The sequence below is a fragment of the Coenobita brevimanus genome, chromosome 55, assembly GCF_032717465.1.
Source record: "Coenobita brevimanus isolate Jiangsu-jjx chromosome 55, ASM3271746v2, whole genome shotgun sequence".
In the NCBI taxonomy this organism is placed as follows: Eukaryota; Metazoa; Arthropoda; class Malacostraca; order Decapoda; family Coenobitidae; genus Coenobita; species Coenobita brevimanus.
The window spans coordinates 3,060,146-3,076,359 of record NC_137008.1 but is presented as its reverse complement, the minus strand read 5'-3'; the positions used below and the strand labels follow the sequence as shown (position 1 = coordinate 3,076,359).

The 16,214-nt window shown below is 40.7% G+C and overlaps 1 protein-coding gene across 1 annotated transcript; it reads left to right on the top strand.

Moving 5' to 3' along the window:
* Window positions 1-8,528: 8,528 nt before the first annotated feature.
* Window positions 8,529-15,725, top strand: LOC145401197 (mannan endo-1,4-beta-mannosidase-like). Its single transcript, XM_080273501.1, has 9 exons — window positions 8,529-8,594; window positions 9,201-9,360; window positions 10,391-10,632; window positions 11,088-11,165; window positions 11,556-11,644; window positions 12,547-12,626; window positions 13,430-13,587; window positions 14,120-14,239; window positions 15,600-15,725. Exons 1-9 carry the CDS (start codon window positions 8,529-8,531, stop codon window positions 15,723-15,725), a joined length of 1,119 nt encoding a protein of 372 aa, XP_080129627.1.
* Window positions 15,726-16,214: the final 489 nt, after the last annotated feature.

Here is a 16,214-nt window from a genome sequence, read left to right as displayed (position 1 = left end):
CTCTAACCTGGCTAAAACTGCACAGTCCCTCGAATCCTGAGCTGAAACAATAGACTAACACGAGGCTAGTCACGAATAAGTGCTGTGGAAAGGATGTGAAGCCGCAGTATTGTCTTTCTCTGCTACTTAGGTACCATGAAACAACCTGCAAAAGGACAGGAATTTGAGCCAAGTTAAAATAAAAGAGGCATAGTGCTAATTCTGCTTTATTTATGTTCTTGTTTTGTAAATTCTTTGTGTAATGTATACAGGAAATCATCAATAAACCGATTATCATTACTTTATTATTATTATTATTATTATTATTATTATTATTATTATTACTACTACTACTACTACTACTATTCTTCTTATTATTATTATTATTATTATTACTACTACTACTACTACTACTACTATTCTTATTATTATTATTATTATTATTATTATTATTATTATTATAATTATCATTATTATTATTATTATTATTATTACTACTACTACTACTACTACTACTACTATTATTATTATTATTATTATTATTATTATTATTATTATTATTATTACTATTACTGCAACTATTACCACCATCCAATCATCTTCAGATCGTGTAGCTCAGTATTCCATTTAGTATCAAGATCATCATCGCCTCTATAAACTCTTTTCCTTGAAAAGATTATAAAGACATGAACGGAAGCAACCAGCCAACTCATAATGGAATCTGGTCCTTCAAGTTCATCTATTTAATTATATGTTGATAGTATTAAATTGTGTCATTCTACATTCATCTTAATTCTTCTGGCATCTATATCCAATTTATTATTATTATTTTTTTTCAATTAATGATCCTTATCTTCCTTGCCTGTCTCGATGCTGCATGAATTTCCATCTGTTTTTCCGTAAGTAGGAAGAAACAGAGACTCTTTATTCAGTGCAGGAATTGTGGCTGATGGCAAATAACGAAAAAAAGTTGTTGATATATACACGTATTTGCATGACAATGAAATGATACCCATATAACGTTTTGAAATAAGTTTGTACTCGGGAGACCTCAGCATCACACACACACACACACACACACACACACACACACACACACACAAGGAATTTATGATCACCATTAAGGGGGAAAAAAAAAACAACCTATGACTTCCAGGGTTTTAACGCAATGTACCCTGACATGTCGAAGTGAGGGTATCTTGAATGTGGCTCTCTTTGTCCAATTTTATCCAGGAAGAACAGCTTTTCTGCAGACTTCCAGCGTTGGGTTCCTTCATCGTCGCATGGAAATTGTTTTGTTTGGGTTCGTTTTGGTCAGGCGATGGATGCGTGGGTCGTGGGAGCCAAGTCATCAGGGTGGGAAGGCGGCCGGGTGACGTGGGTTGGGGTTGACACTACGGATGCACGTGAATCATTATTTTTACTGTGATTTCTGTGCATCATTGTTGTGCATGTGGGACTGTTGCTTTCTCACTTATTTCCTCATTGTGATAGAAACTCCCGCCAGTAATTGCCGTACCATTATCATTTTTACAAGGAAATGAGACACAAACAGTCACGTACTTCTCAGGCTGAAATTCTCTAAACCAGGAATTCTCAGTCTTTTTCATTTTGCATGCCACTCAGTTTTTCCATCAACAGCAGCGTCCATGGTTGCTGTCACATGAGGAAAGGTGTACACGGGGCAGTTTTAGTCATGATTTCACTATGTCTTTTCTGCTCTAAACTTGGCCTAGAATTTCGTAGCTCAGTTGTTGAAAGAGACAATGATACCGCTCTACATAATTTCCCTGTCATTTCTTTGTGACTGCCATCATAATCTGATGTCAGTTTTTTCTTACAGGTCAGGATTCAAGATGGAGAGATGGTAATTTTAGGCCAAGTTTAAGTAAAAAAGAGTATAGTAACCAACAGCAGGATGATGACACAAGTTCTAGCATTTCCTTCCGCTCTCATTCTGCAGACAGGGACTTGGACAGGTAAAGTAACAGTATAAAAGTGCCAGATAAATACGGAACTACATGGGCCTTGGCTGAAGTGATGCATCTCATGTGTGAAAATGCCAAGGGAGCTGACGTGTGGCATCGTACTGAGCCGCGCTTGAGTGCAGCATCCTGTTGTTGAACTTCCTTACGGTGTGAGTGGCCAGGGCGCTCCTAGAGATGATCCAGCCAAGAGAGAGAGAGAGAGAGAGAATCCCGTTAGTCTGTATATAAATGTACGGTACAGCTTTCCATACATACGGGAAAACTCACTTCTGAAATGCAGTAGAAAAAGAAACATTAGGATCTTTGGCAAATGCAATATTAAGTAATTGTTAATCTATTTTTGTGTACTTATACTACTGTCACGAAGGCATACTTATTCCGTCTCGCTGTATACCATTTCCTACATCCAAACAAGAGTATGTAGGGATGGTACCGAAGCGCCCGTACACCTTAACAAATATAATCCTTCCTAACCCCCCCAAAAAGGAAGTATTTAATATTCTTTAAGTATCTCGCCTTAATCCTCATGTCCTTCTATACCTAAAATTCTTCTAAATTACCAAAAACATCTCCTAAAGTACCCCAAACATATAAAGTACCCAAGACATCCCATAAAGTGCCTAAAAAGTCTCCCAAAGGACTCAAAATATCTCCTAAAGTACCCAAAACATCTAAAGTACCCCAAACATCTCCTAAAGTATCTAAAACATCTGAAGTTCCTAAAACATCACCAAAAGTACCTAATACATCTCCTAAAGTACCCCAAACATCTCCTAAACGACTCAAAAGTCTCCTAAAGTACGCAAGACATCTCCTAAAGTACTCAGAACACAAAAAGTACCCAAAATCTCACCTAAAACACCTAAAACATCTCCTAAAGCACCTAAAACATCTCCTATACCAAAAGCATCTCCTAAAGTACCTAAAAGAACTCCTAAATTACCCCAGACATCTCCTGAAGTTCTCCAAACATCTAAAGTACCTAAAACATCTCCCGAAGGATTCAAAACATCTCTTAAAGTACGGAAGTATCTCCTCAAGGACTCAAAACATCTCCTAAGGTATCTACACATCTCCTAAAGTACCCAAAACATCTCCTAAAGTATCGAAAACATTTAAAGTACCCAAAACATCTCCTGAAGTATCGAAAACATTTAAAGTACCCAAAACATCTCCTAAAGTATCGAAAACATTTAAAGTACCCAAAACATCTCCTAAAGTATCGAAAACATTTAAAGTACCCAAAACATCTCCTAAAGTATCTAAAACACCTGAAGTACCTGAAATATCTCCTAAAATACCTAAAACATCTCTTAAAGTTTCCAAAACATCTAAAGTACCTAAAACACCTCCCATAGTACTGCAAACATTGGGGGAGGCGGTGGCTGAATCGGTAGAGAGGCGGCCTGCAGTTCTATTGGACCCAGGATCGAATCCCGGCTGGGGCGGGGAACAGTTTAAGGATTTGAATTTCATAAAAGCAGACTTTCCTGATCTTTCCTGATGACCCGCCGACATGTCGTAAAAATATCCCCGCTAATACCAATACATCAGTCGTGTATGAGACAACCCTAGCATGTATTTAATATGGACGGTGGGTTTTAGGGCCGAAGTGGTGACATGTAGAGGTGTCTTTACTAGCTATTATGTAGTGTGCTATGATATTTTAGAGTTCTGACAAGTGTCCTCTTGATTTCGGAAGAAGTCAGGATCAAGTATTCAAAATATGATTAAAGACAGCGACATTTTGGTGAGCTAGGTCGACTCTGTGTTTCTTTTCAATTCTTTTTCCTTTTTTTTTTTTTTCTCATAGTTGCTGAGTGTGTACAAGGGTCTTATTTGTTCACTATAACATACAGTTCTTAATTGCGTGTGTCTTGGGGGTAAGGGTCGGGTCTCCACTCTTTCTTAAGGAGGTGGGAATGTCCTTCATCTTCTCAAATCACTTCACTTTCCCTGTCTGACGTTCCCTTCTCTTTGCAGTGGCGTTGCATCTGTGTGTGTGTGTGTGTGTGTGTGTGTGTGTGTGTGTGTGTGTGTGTGTGTGTGTGTGTGTGTGTGTGTGTGTGTGTGTGTGTGTGTGTGTGTGTGTGTGTGTGTGTGTGTGTGTGTGTGTGTGTGTGTGTGTGTGTGTGTGTTAAACTCTCTAGTGCACAGGCAATCTCGTCTTCCAGTCTTTTATGTCTAGAAAGTATTCATCTTGGGTACAGTATCTTCCACCTTACCTTACGTCCCTAATACCTTTTCCTGAGCGATTTATTTTGCTTGTTACACCTTAATGTTGTATTCTGTTAACAAATAATCCCTCTTATATCGCCACACTCTGCAAAAATAACGCAAAAAAATAAATAAATAAATAACCAAGCATATCCAAAAATAAATCGCTAAAGAAAAGGTGCTAGGGAATACAGGGCTAGGCATCTCGGACTGAAATGATCATGAAACCTAAATTTTATTCTGCTGTTTTTCTTGGCGGGAGTTTCGTGTCTGGGGGGAATTTGGCCATTTCTCTTTTGCATAAACATTTAACATAGAGTATAATTATGTTTAAGTACAATTATATTTAGTACAATGATGTTTAGTACAATTTTAGTACAATTGTGCATTACAGTTTGTCATGAGAGATAAAGAGAAGACCGACAGGAGTGGCTGATGCATGTTGAGGGGTTGGTGAAGTGCAAGGTTAATGGCGACCTTGAATACCTGGTTTGTTTTGTTATTACTCATTGCGTTTGGCTGTATCAGATCTGGCCCACCTGAGACTGTGTGTGAAGTTCTCAGGGGTGAAAGTTAAAACACACACACACACACACACACACACACACACACACACACACACATTTCGTTTCTGTTGTCTCGATATCCAGTTAGGTAATAAGTGCTGGCGCTACCTTTACGTGACTCCACACTGAATGACAAGCACCTCTCCCCATTGCTCTCTCTCTCTCTCTCTCTCTCTCTCTCTCTCTCTCTCTCTCTCTCTGTAGACCAGGGAAACATTAACCACGTTGCATGATAACCACATAACCAAACGGAACGAGGTCATTAAGTCGCGATGTGGCCAATTAGAGTTAACATTCAAAGGGCGATTGAGGCTTTTTTTTTTTTTTTAAACTGAAGATGAAAAGATGGAGTGCCTAATTAAATTTAAAAAATCCATACATCTTACAGGTGTTCTTCGTCGTGCTCTCACAATGCCACCTTCATCTTAAAAGTCTCAGGTAAGCAGCCTAATCCAGAGTCTGTGTTGTTCCTATTATAGCAATAAGGATTGAGTGATATGTAGATTATTCGGTATTCTTAACTTTATATAATGCATATAATGATACCTTGCAATCTATAAATCTATCTGTCTATCTATATCAGTGGTTCTTTAAACCTGAGTCGCCCCAAATCGAGAGGATCGGCAAGGATCTGTAGCGACTGTCCCAACATGTCTTTGCACACCATCAGTGACTGCGCCGAGGATCCGAGATGCCACGGTGTACTGAGAGTCAAATTAGGTTTTACTGAGGAGAAGGAGGTTGAGATGACAGAACCTTCTCTCCTTAGTTTCTGAACCCATATCAATGATGTCTACCTTATTGACCTTTGAAAATACACACACACACACACACACACACACACACACACACACACACTGGCGACTTTACCACTTCTTGGATGTGTGCCTCTGTTTTTAGTATATATAACTGTGGATGAAGCAGCAATAGTTATCAGTGCTTCCAAGGCAGCCACGACCCCTATGTCAAGGTAAGTCCTAAGGAAACCATTGGGCTATGTCTGAACACGGTGGTTGTGGTGTTGTGTGTGTGTGTGTGTGTGTGTGTGTGTGTGTGTGTGTGTGTGTGTGTGTGTGTGTGTGTGTGTGTGGTGTGTGTGTGTGTGTGTGTGTGTGGGGTATACATATGTAAACTGGAAGCATAACCCAACCAAAACTATCTATACATATTTTCAAAGTAATCTGAACGTACAGAAATAACCAATCAGGAAATTATGTAGTAGTATCCGGTAATTATTGTATTTTCTTTTTCTGGCTGTCATGATATTAAAGTAAGTTTCAGGAAGGCAAGTTATATTACCGATAAATTAGTCTGTTTTCACCTGTGTTCACCTGGATATGTTACCTGTAAAATCAAGCGTTGTGACGTCATAGGTCTGCTTATTTCCGAAAAGGTTAAGAAGCATCGATCTCTATAAAATGAAACGTTTACATTAACTCTAGAATTTATGATTTTTTTCTGCAATATATCATACTTATTTATTATACATTTATATTCTTATAAAAACCATAAGGATATATTTACCTTTACCTGCGTGATATATGCCATTTGAAAAAAAAAAAAAAATGACCCAGCAGTTACAGACAAGGATAGTCAGTAAAACAATGGAGTGACGAGCAGGTAAACGATTAAGAGCTGAATTCAAGATGGCATGGGCTTCGAAACACCTCTTCCTCAGCGACTCATTCCGTAATTGCACCTCAGCATGCCAGAGGGAGCATGTAAGGTAGATTGTCAGGCGTGAAAGGATTAACTTTGCTGGGGAGTCTCTTGAGTGTGTGGAGGAGTCTTATTGTTTGGTTTACAGGTTATGTGCTGTTTCTAGGGCAACGAGTGGTTGGAGGAAGTTCAGGGAGCTGCTGCCTCTCCTAACATTGAGAGCGCTCTCCTTCCATGCTAAGGGATCTCTGTATGCGGCATGTGTTAGGAGTGCAATGCTGTATGGTTGTGAGAGGTGGACAGAGAAGCAAGAGGATATTTGTAAACTGAAACGTATAGAAATAACAATGATTAGATGGATGTGTAGTGCGTCCTAGAATGCAAGGCCTGAGAGGGTGCTAGGATTGCAAATGAAGAGCTGAGAGAAAGGATGGAACTTGAATGTATTGCTGTGACGACGGGGGGTAGACTGATATGGTCTGAGCATGGTGAGGGGATGGAGGATGAGAAATGGATGCAGAAGGTGAGAGGTGTGAACGTCGGGAGAGGAGCTGCGAGACGCAGACCAAAAAAGTCCTAGGACGAGGTCATAGACTGTGACCTCAGGGATAAGGGACGGAAGAGGAATGCTGCCAGAGATCGAACAGCTTGGAGAGCCGCCGTTAGGTGGCCAAGGTTGACGTACGCAAACACTTTGGAGCCTTTATAACAATAATAAAAGATACGGTTCTAATTATTATTATTATTATTATTATTATTATTATTACTACTACTACTTCTATTACTACTACTACTACTACTATTAATACCTCCGCCAAAGAAGTTGGAGGAAGTTATTTATCTAAAGTACGTTTGTCTGTTTCCTTGCCCAAGCAATATCTCCAAAAGTTCTCAATGAATATCACTGAAATATTGTGGATGGATGGGTAGGTATGAGCTCTCTGAGTGCAAAAGTTCTCAATGAATTTCAATGAATTTTTGTGGAAGGGTGGGCCATGGATCAAGAAAGAATAGATCAAGTTTGGGGACGGATCCGGATCAGGATCTGGATCCTATGTATCCCGCACAGTTTCCCCAAAAGTTATCAAGAATGTCAATAAAATTTTGTGAAGGAGTGAGCCATGGGTCAAGGAACAATTGGTTAAATTTGGGAGTGGATCTGGATCCTATGTACTCAACACAATACCTACACGGATCCGGATCCGGATCCTTTGTAATGGCAATGGCATTGGCGGGGGTATGCTCTCTCTGAGCACTTATTATTATTATTTTATATTATTATTATTATCATTATTATTATTATTATTATTATTATTATTATTATTACTGTAATGTACCTAACGCCACTGACAGAATTATTTTTCACTTATATTATTCTTGCTACGACAGACGATCTGGTTCACTTTAGATATATTTTTCGACGAAGTGTGTTCGATAATAAACTTTACTATGTTCTCTGCGAGGAAGTCTTCCAATCTAAATAAAATTATATGGAATGAGGAAACACACACACACACACACACACACACACACACACACACACACACACACACTCAAAGATTTCACTAAACTGGAAGAGGAGTAAAACAACAACAATAAAAAGAAAAACAAGAACAAAGACAAAGCTAACCATATCACCACCACCACCACAACAACATTAACAGCAGCAACAACAACAGCAGTAAGACAACAAGAACAAGGATAAAACAACCAGAATACCACCACCACCATCACCACCACCACAACAAAAACATCAGCAACAATCACAGCATCATCAGGAAGACCACAACACACAGCACATGACACAGTAGAAGCTTTACAAATATCATCGTAAGTAACCACGAACCATGCACGCCCTGATCACGCCTTAGCACCGTCATCAAATCAACATCTTGCACGTGTAAAAGACGTCATAGCCAGTGAAATTCCCATCGCTCTCCCCCTCCTCCCTCCTTTTCTGCTTTTATCTCCGTGCCGTAATCAGATAGTGCTGTGTTTGCCATGTATACTGAGGCACATATATAAGGCACTGGTATAGATGGTACGAGCATAAAGGAAGCTCCAGCAGTTTAAGAAGACAGTAGCTGCAGTACTTTCACCAACGCCAGAAGCAGCAGTCATGAGGGTTTCATCTTCTCTTACTTTCTTGGCACTGCTTGGGACCACCTTTGCTGCCAGGCTCTCGGTCAGCAGTATACACATTTAGCTCCTTTAGCACTAGAACATTTTCTTTATCTATACTTATTTTCTCTGGATATCACAAGACAGTTTTATTCATCCCAGGGGCGAACCTTCTACCTGAGAGCTGCACTTAATTTGATATCGTGGGCAGTATACATGAAAAACTAGTTAGTCAAAGCCCCTTGCCTCTAAAAGGTGCTTTGATTGACCTAGAAGCAAACTATATGCATTACTTTATTCCAAATCTAATACATGTTATGCTATTAGAATCCACATATCTTGATAGGCACAGATTTTATGTTCATTTACATAGCTTTCTGATTTTTGTTTTGTCGTAATGCGTTGTTGCCTTAAAAACAAAATTACACTTGAAAAATTTGCATGATTTTAGAAAAGCATGAAGAGATTCGTCATACGTCTCCGGGTGTAAAGAAGTAGTCATGGAGCTAGTGCAGTTTTGAGCAATATTTTGTGCTCATCCTTCACCGACATCCATGGCTGAGAGGAAGTTCTAGCCTGTGCGCCACTGTTATTATAATTATTATTACTATTATTATCATTATTATTATTATTATTATTATCATTATTATTATTATTATTATTATTCAAGGTGTCAGGGACGGACCTGACGTACAAGGGCGAGAAGGTGTTCCTGAACGGCTGCAACATCGCCTGGAACAACTATGGCTACGACTTCGGCAACGGCGGCTACGACGGTACACTGGACTCATGGGTCTCTGAAATTGCCAGCTCGGGCGGAAACTCCATCCGTGAGTCTTACTTTCCCTTGTTTACATAGGCGTCTGTCTAGTCTTCTTCTTTGTCGCTTGCCTGGCCTTCTTCAATTCCCCTTCTGTCCACGTGTCTTCCTTATCTACTGTTTTTGTGTTTTCTTTCCACTAATCATCTTTTTTCTCGCCTTTTCACTCTCCTCCTCTGTCTGTGATTCCTCTTCTGATGAATTATATTTTCCTTTCCCAATCTGTCTCCCAACTTGTTTTGTCAGTGCGTTCTCTCCATCAATCATATTTTTTATCATTTCTTTTGCTCGATCTTCCTTTATCCTTTTTTTTTTTTTTTTTTTTAAATCCATGAGCCTTCTCTTCCGTGACTAAAATATCATTATGCCAATCCATTTGGTTAAATCCATTTGTGGGTTACTCAATAGCCTTTTTAATATCACCCAATGTCCATCGGGTCTTCTTTATAAAACTTCCTAATTTACTAATCTCCTTCGTGTGTGGATGCGGGGAAGTATGTTCGCCTATCACCTCTTCTGTTTCTCGCTTTCCTTTGTTCATTATGGTCCTAAGCTGAGAGAGGCTTGATATATTTCTCTGGCAAAGAATGACACTCTTTGATACAACGAGTCAGAGAAGTGACGCGCATGCTGTATATGTGAAATATGGTTGTATAGTACGGAAAGGTTTGTTTTTCGTCTGCCTCTACTATATACAGTATATATTGATCTTTATCCACTGCTCGATCCGTCCTCGCTAATGTCACTAATGTGGTTGTCTATCTCCTTTTCCTTATTTTAATTACTCTTCTTTCTTCTCTAATCAGATTGCCATATCTTCAAATAGCTACTTACTGCTTACTTCAGGTGTGTGGACTTGGGTTCATGAGTTTGTTAGAAGTCTGTGTCCGCGTCAGGTGTGTGGACTTGGGTTCATGAGTTTGTTAGAAGTCTGTGTCCGCGTCAGGTGCGTGGGTGCATGCGTAGGTCTACAGCATATTATGTGCACGTGAGGTGTGTGGGTGCACGTGCAGGACTACAGCATGTTATGTACACGTCAGGTATATGGGTGCACGTGGAGGGCTACAGCACGCCGGTGTTCGACGGTGACGGCTACGTGACCTCCTGTGACAACTCAGGTCAGTTTGAGAACGACGTCAAGCAACTCCTGGACACTGCACAAGCCAACGACGTCCTGGTGACTCTGACCATGTGGAACGGGGCCTACCTCACCAACCAGCCGGCAATCGACTTGATTTACGACGACTCCAAACTGGACTCCTACATCAACAACTGCCTTAACGTGAGTACTCTCTTTAGTAGACAACACTTAAATATAGACAGACAGCACTTAACTTCAATATAGAGACAACACTTCGCTTAAATATAAACAGAGAACACTTCATTTAAATATAAGTCACTCTGTCACTTTCCAGCAACACCATCAAATGTGCCATCATGGAAGTGTTGTGGATCACTCAGTTATTCACTGGAAGAACGTATACATGCCAACTACTCCAGTGTCATATTGTCCATCGCTAATAGAAAGTTTCCCTTCCCCTCTCTTCACAATGAGGACCAGTGATCATTAAAAAGAGAAGATTTTTGTTCCAGTGTGTATGTTTGTGTGTGCATTCGTAGATCTCTTTTATTGGTAGTATTGTTACAACCAATATATAAACATTTCTACTGTGATTATTGGCAAAGTATAATTGTTTTTTGTTTCTGCTTTTTTTACATGTCTCTGTGTTTCCTCAGAGCCTGATAAACACCATTAAGGGACACCCGGCCTTTGGAGCTTTTGAGGCGGTGAACGAGCCTGAGGGATCAGTCCTGGTAAGTGAGCCAGCATCCAGGTGACGTCACGTGGGGTATATCTATGGGTCATATACTTAGTAACACCGAGTTCTTAGTGAATTTCAATACATGTTACATCTAAATATTCACTTTTATGTTAAATATGTATATCTAATACAGACCTGATTTGCCATAATAGCACACAGAAGACTAAAAAGGAGTCATTTGCAAAATAAATTATTGAGGAAGATGCGTTACAGTCACAGATACCTCCCACATGGCGAGAACAACGGTAGTTCGTACTTTTAACGCTAAGTAATAAGTAATTCCATATTTGTTTACTGTTAAAGAATACCGTAGTAAGTGTTCCATGTGACTGGTTATGCCCTTTATGACTGGACTGGCTATAACCTTGATAACCTCCTGCAGGTGGAGAGCAACAGTGACTACTGCTATGACACCAGCATCATCGGTCAGTCCGGCGCTGGCTGGACTGGTCTCTCGGTCCCCATGGAGAGGTCAGTATCGGCTCACATTAAAGGGGTCAGGTCACATCACTGGGGTCAGATCACATTATGGGGGTCAGGTCACATCACTGGAGTCAGGTCAGGTTACTTTGGTCAGGCCACGTCACTAGGGTCAGGGAATTGGGAGTTTCTTGTAAATACCTATGAGGACGTTATGAGATCAGACCCACCATCACACAAGAGTTGCCGTGAACAAGAACTTTTTGTTATTGCTCTGACTGGGACTGCTGTAGTGGCAAACACTCCAGCAATTATTATAGTACGACAGTGACAGGAATGCAGTGATATATGTTGGAAATATTACTTGTAGGCAAACACACATATACACACACTGTATCGGTAGGCAGGTTGGCAGATGGATAAACAGATGAACAGAGGAATAGATAGATATATTGATATCCAGAAGAAGAAATCATAAACCCATCAACTTGTGACTGCTAACATTAAGCTCACTTCGCCATCAGTCAGTGATAGACTCCAGTTCATCAACTTTCCGGATTACAAGGGCTGTTTACGAGTGTTCACAGTGATCAGGTTACCCTTGGTTAGAAGAAATATATATGTGATCGTATTCACTGAACCATTCAAGGACTTTAGGAACTCGTCACGGGATGCAATGATGATGAAACTCTGCCTTATTATAGTCAGTAGCGTGTTTGGGTGCGAAGAATGCTTGGTTCCTAATTGTTTTCCGAGATTAAAATTTTACCCAATGGCTCGAGTTTGTCGTATAAATTAATGTGGCCAACTGGCATACTTATACCAAATCAGAAACCACGAAATATTTGCAATAACTGAACAAATAAGTGGTTAGATCATTTCATCTCGTATTGGTAGCCACAAACATCATCAGTGTCAATCTAATCATTGACTACGGCGAGTTTCTGTGGCAGATTCCTGAGGTTCATCGGGCGGCAGAACCAGGCGGTACGTGCCATCGACTCAGAGGCTCTCATCACCATCGGCTCCTGGGGTCAGTCACACCAACACAGTCTGTACTTTTAACCTTAAGTAACATCGTAACCGCCGAGTAGTATTTCCCGGCTACAACAGTTGGGAATAGTGACACATTATATTTTTGGAATAATGTACACTACTAAGTAAAACAGCCAAGCAATTTTTTTGCCCAACCCTTCAGGGTTCTTGGCCTAAAATGGAAGAGTAAGAACCTAACATGAACCTAGAGAGGTTATTTTATAAATCTGACTTCGTATTCATAAAGAGTCTTAAGGTATATATAAAATTTTCCAACTTCACTCCTTGTGAAAATTCTTCTTATGTCTGGTAAACATCACCTAGCATCCAGTTAGACACAGGAATAATGGTTGGAGCCGTCCTGCAGGCTCCAGTCTAGCCCAGTCCTCTCCTTGCTACAACGAGTGACTCAGAATCTAATGCATTAGTGGGCCGGCCCCCACTGCTAGTGGGCTGCAGCAGTTATCACAAGAAGAACTGTATATATCAATATGGCTGGTACACCATCCTTTAGCCACAAACTTTATGGGACGACTGCGTATCCAGCACCTGAGCCTTTATATAAATGACTGACGTTGGATGTGGTAGAATAATCCTGTTGATTATTACGAATTGTCGGTGTTCCGCTGGTGAAATGACCATGTATGCAGCACTTGATAACAGTACTGATTGCTGCTGGTGTCTTGAAATAACCATTAATCAGGCATTTAATTATAGTAATGGATGATGTTAAAGTGATGGGAAGACCATGTATCCAACTCTTGGTTATTTATGGTAATGGTTTGTGTTTGTATGGATCAGGTCAGTTTGCCCAGAACGACGCCTTCTCCAACTCCCACAACCACTACACTGACGCCTGCCTCAACCAGGCCGCGGGAGGGAGCAACGCTCATCTCGACTTCTACCAGATGCACACCTACGACTGGGGCGGCTCCTGGAGCCCCGACGCTTCCTTCACCGTGAGTTGACAAGCGGCGGCTGGCTGCACCCTCCTTTGCTTGGGTTACACCAACTGACTCACCCAGTCACCAAGCTGGGACCACCAAGAGGATGACTTCCAAGTTTACACACACACACACACACACACACACACACACACACACGCACGCACGCACGCACGCACGCACGCACGCACACAGTCAGAGGAGAGAGAGAGAGAGAGTGGCGAATAGATATCTATCTAGTGTCACTCATGATTGCTGTGCACCACTCTGTCATAACCATAGTTTCCCCTCCTCCATTGCCAGGAGTTGTGTTCTTGATGAGTGAGGAGGCTTTCCATCATCATTTCCCTGCCAGTTTATATCAGCATATAACATTTTGATATTCTTTTTTATGATACATAAGAAATCCAAACTGTCCACATTGAAAACATAACAAGCACAAAAGAGAATGTGTTCCTGTAGTATATAAGTCACTAAGGTCGAGGTGTTGGTTGCTTGCTAAGGTCACCAGACATGACCCCTAACCTAAGCTGACCTGATCCCGCAGGTCAGCGCCTCCGACTACGGCCTTGACAAACCTATTGTGATCGGAGAGTACGCGTCTGTGTGTGCCGCAGGTACCTCGCTGCGAGACCTGTACGAGTACGGCTACACCCACGGCTACAGTGTGAGTACCAGGCTTTGTTCAGTACACCTACACTCATGGATACAGTGTTAGTACCAGGCTTTGTTCATACACCTACACCCACGGCTACAGTGTCAGTACCAGGCTTTGTTCAGTACACATACACCCATTATTACAGTGTCAGTACCAGGCTTTTTTCTAGCACTGTCCTCCTTGTAATTCCCTTTGGTTTGGTGATGTATGTCTTAGTTTTTTCCTCCTCTTCTTCCTGTTCCTGTTCCTATTCCTCCTTGTCATCTTCTTTTTCCCCCTCTCTTCCTCCTCCTCCTCCTCCTCCTCCTCGTCTTCTTCTTCTTCCTCTTCTCCTTCTTCTCCTCCTCTTCTTCTTGCAGTATCCAGACTATTTTATTTAACTTAAGGGAAATCTCTTGTAATGCACAAAGTGATGAAGACTTTACCTAAGCCCTCCAGTTCGAAAAGTAGGCTATTTCCTAAATTAAAGAAACTCGTTAACTGTATTAAAAAATGCTAAATATGTTATTGTGCTAAATGTATTTATCACCTTTAGACAAAATCCTTTTGTCAAAGCTATTGTATTATCTTTGGAGGTAATAGACAATACAGTAACTGTGACGAGAGTAAATGGTAATGAATGAATTTTGGGATTAGTAATACCACTAATTCAAGTACCTAGCGCTTTTTGAAACAACCTTTTTTCAATCTAGGAGTAACATTTAGCATTAAGTATACCTGCGAATAACAGAAGGTGTTCAAATTTCAAAGTCATGGTTGCAGTGAAAATCATGAATACTGTGTGTGGTCAATAACAATTTTGTGGTTGTAGTTGGTAATACAATGGCCGTCAATATGACAGATGGGTGAAATAGCTAGATGTGTAGTGCGCTTTTTTTTTTTTTTTTTTTTTTTTGGTCTGACTCTGGGCAAAGGCTTCACAGCCTGCTCCCAAGGCCAAGTACTCCTCCTACATATCATACACTTCTACATGTCACTACTTCGGCGCTAACACCCACCGTCCGTATTGAATACATGCTAGGGCTGTCTCATACAGGACTGGTGTACTGGTATTAGTCGGGTACTTTTACGACATGTCGCCGGGTCTACTGGTAGATAAGCAAAGTCTGCATTTCCTAAATTCAAATCCTTAAACTGTTCCCTGCCCCAGCGGGGATTTGAACCTTGGTCTGGTAGGACTGCAGGCCACCTCTCTACCGACTGAGGTACCGTCTCTCCAGTGTTTGCAGTACTATGGGAGATGTTGTAGGTACTTTCGATGTTTTAGGTGCTTTAGATGTTTTGGAAGCTTTAAGAGATGTTTTAGGTATTTTAGGAGATATTTTAAGTACTTTAGATGTTTTAAGTGTGTACATGTTTGTGTGTGCAGGGAGGATGGAGTTGGCACTACTCGGCCTCTGGCGAGTGTAGCGACTCTCGCGATGCCCAAAGGGACGCCCTGGGCCAGCTGGCGGGACGCACTGACAATGGCGTCGTGGACATCGTTGTGGACTAACACACCTGCCTACCTACCTGACCTCTGACGTCACGGGTCAATATACATCAGGCCATTGATGAGAATTTCTAAAGTAACACACACACACACACACACACACACACACACACACACACACACACACACACACAGCCTGATGTTCATTGCCTATAAGAGATGTCGGTTCTGTCTGCTATACTGACTCACTCACCTACAATTATCTACAAAGCAAAAAATTTCTGTATGTACCATTGGTCTGGAACATGTAAAAGCTAAGAAAAATTCACATGTACTACCTGTCTGAATATTCTCTGGATTATACATCAGTCAATAAAATTCAATAGCAGTAATAGATTATATTATTTTACTTTACCTTCCTCTGGTAGGAACCTGCATCAAATACGAAATATTTGCATAATGTCAGTTTGGGGAGTGTGTTTGTGTGTGTGTGTGTGTGTGTGTATATATATATATATATATATATATATATATATACTATATATATATATA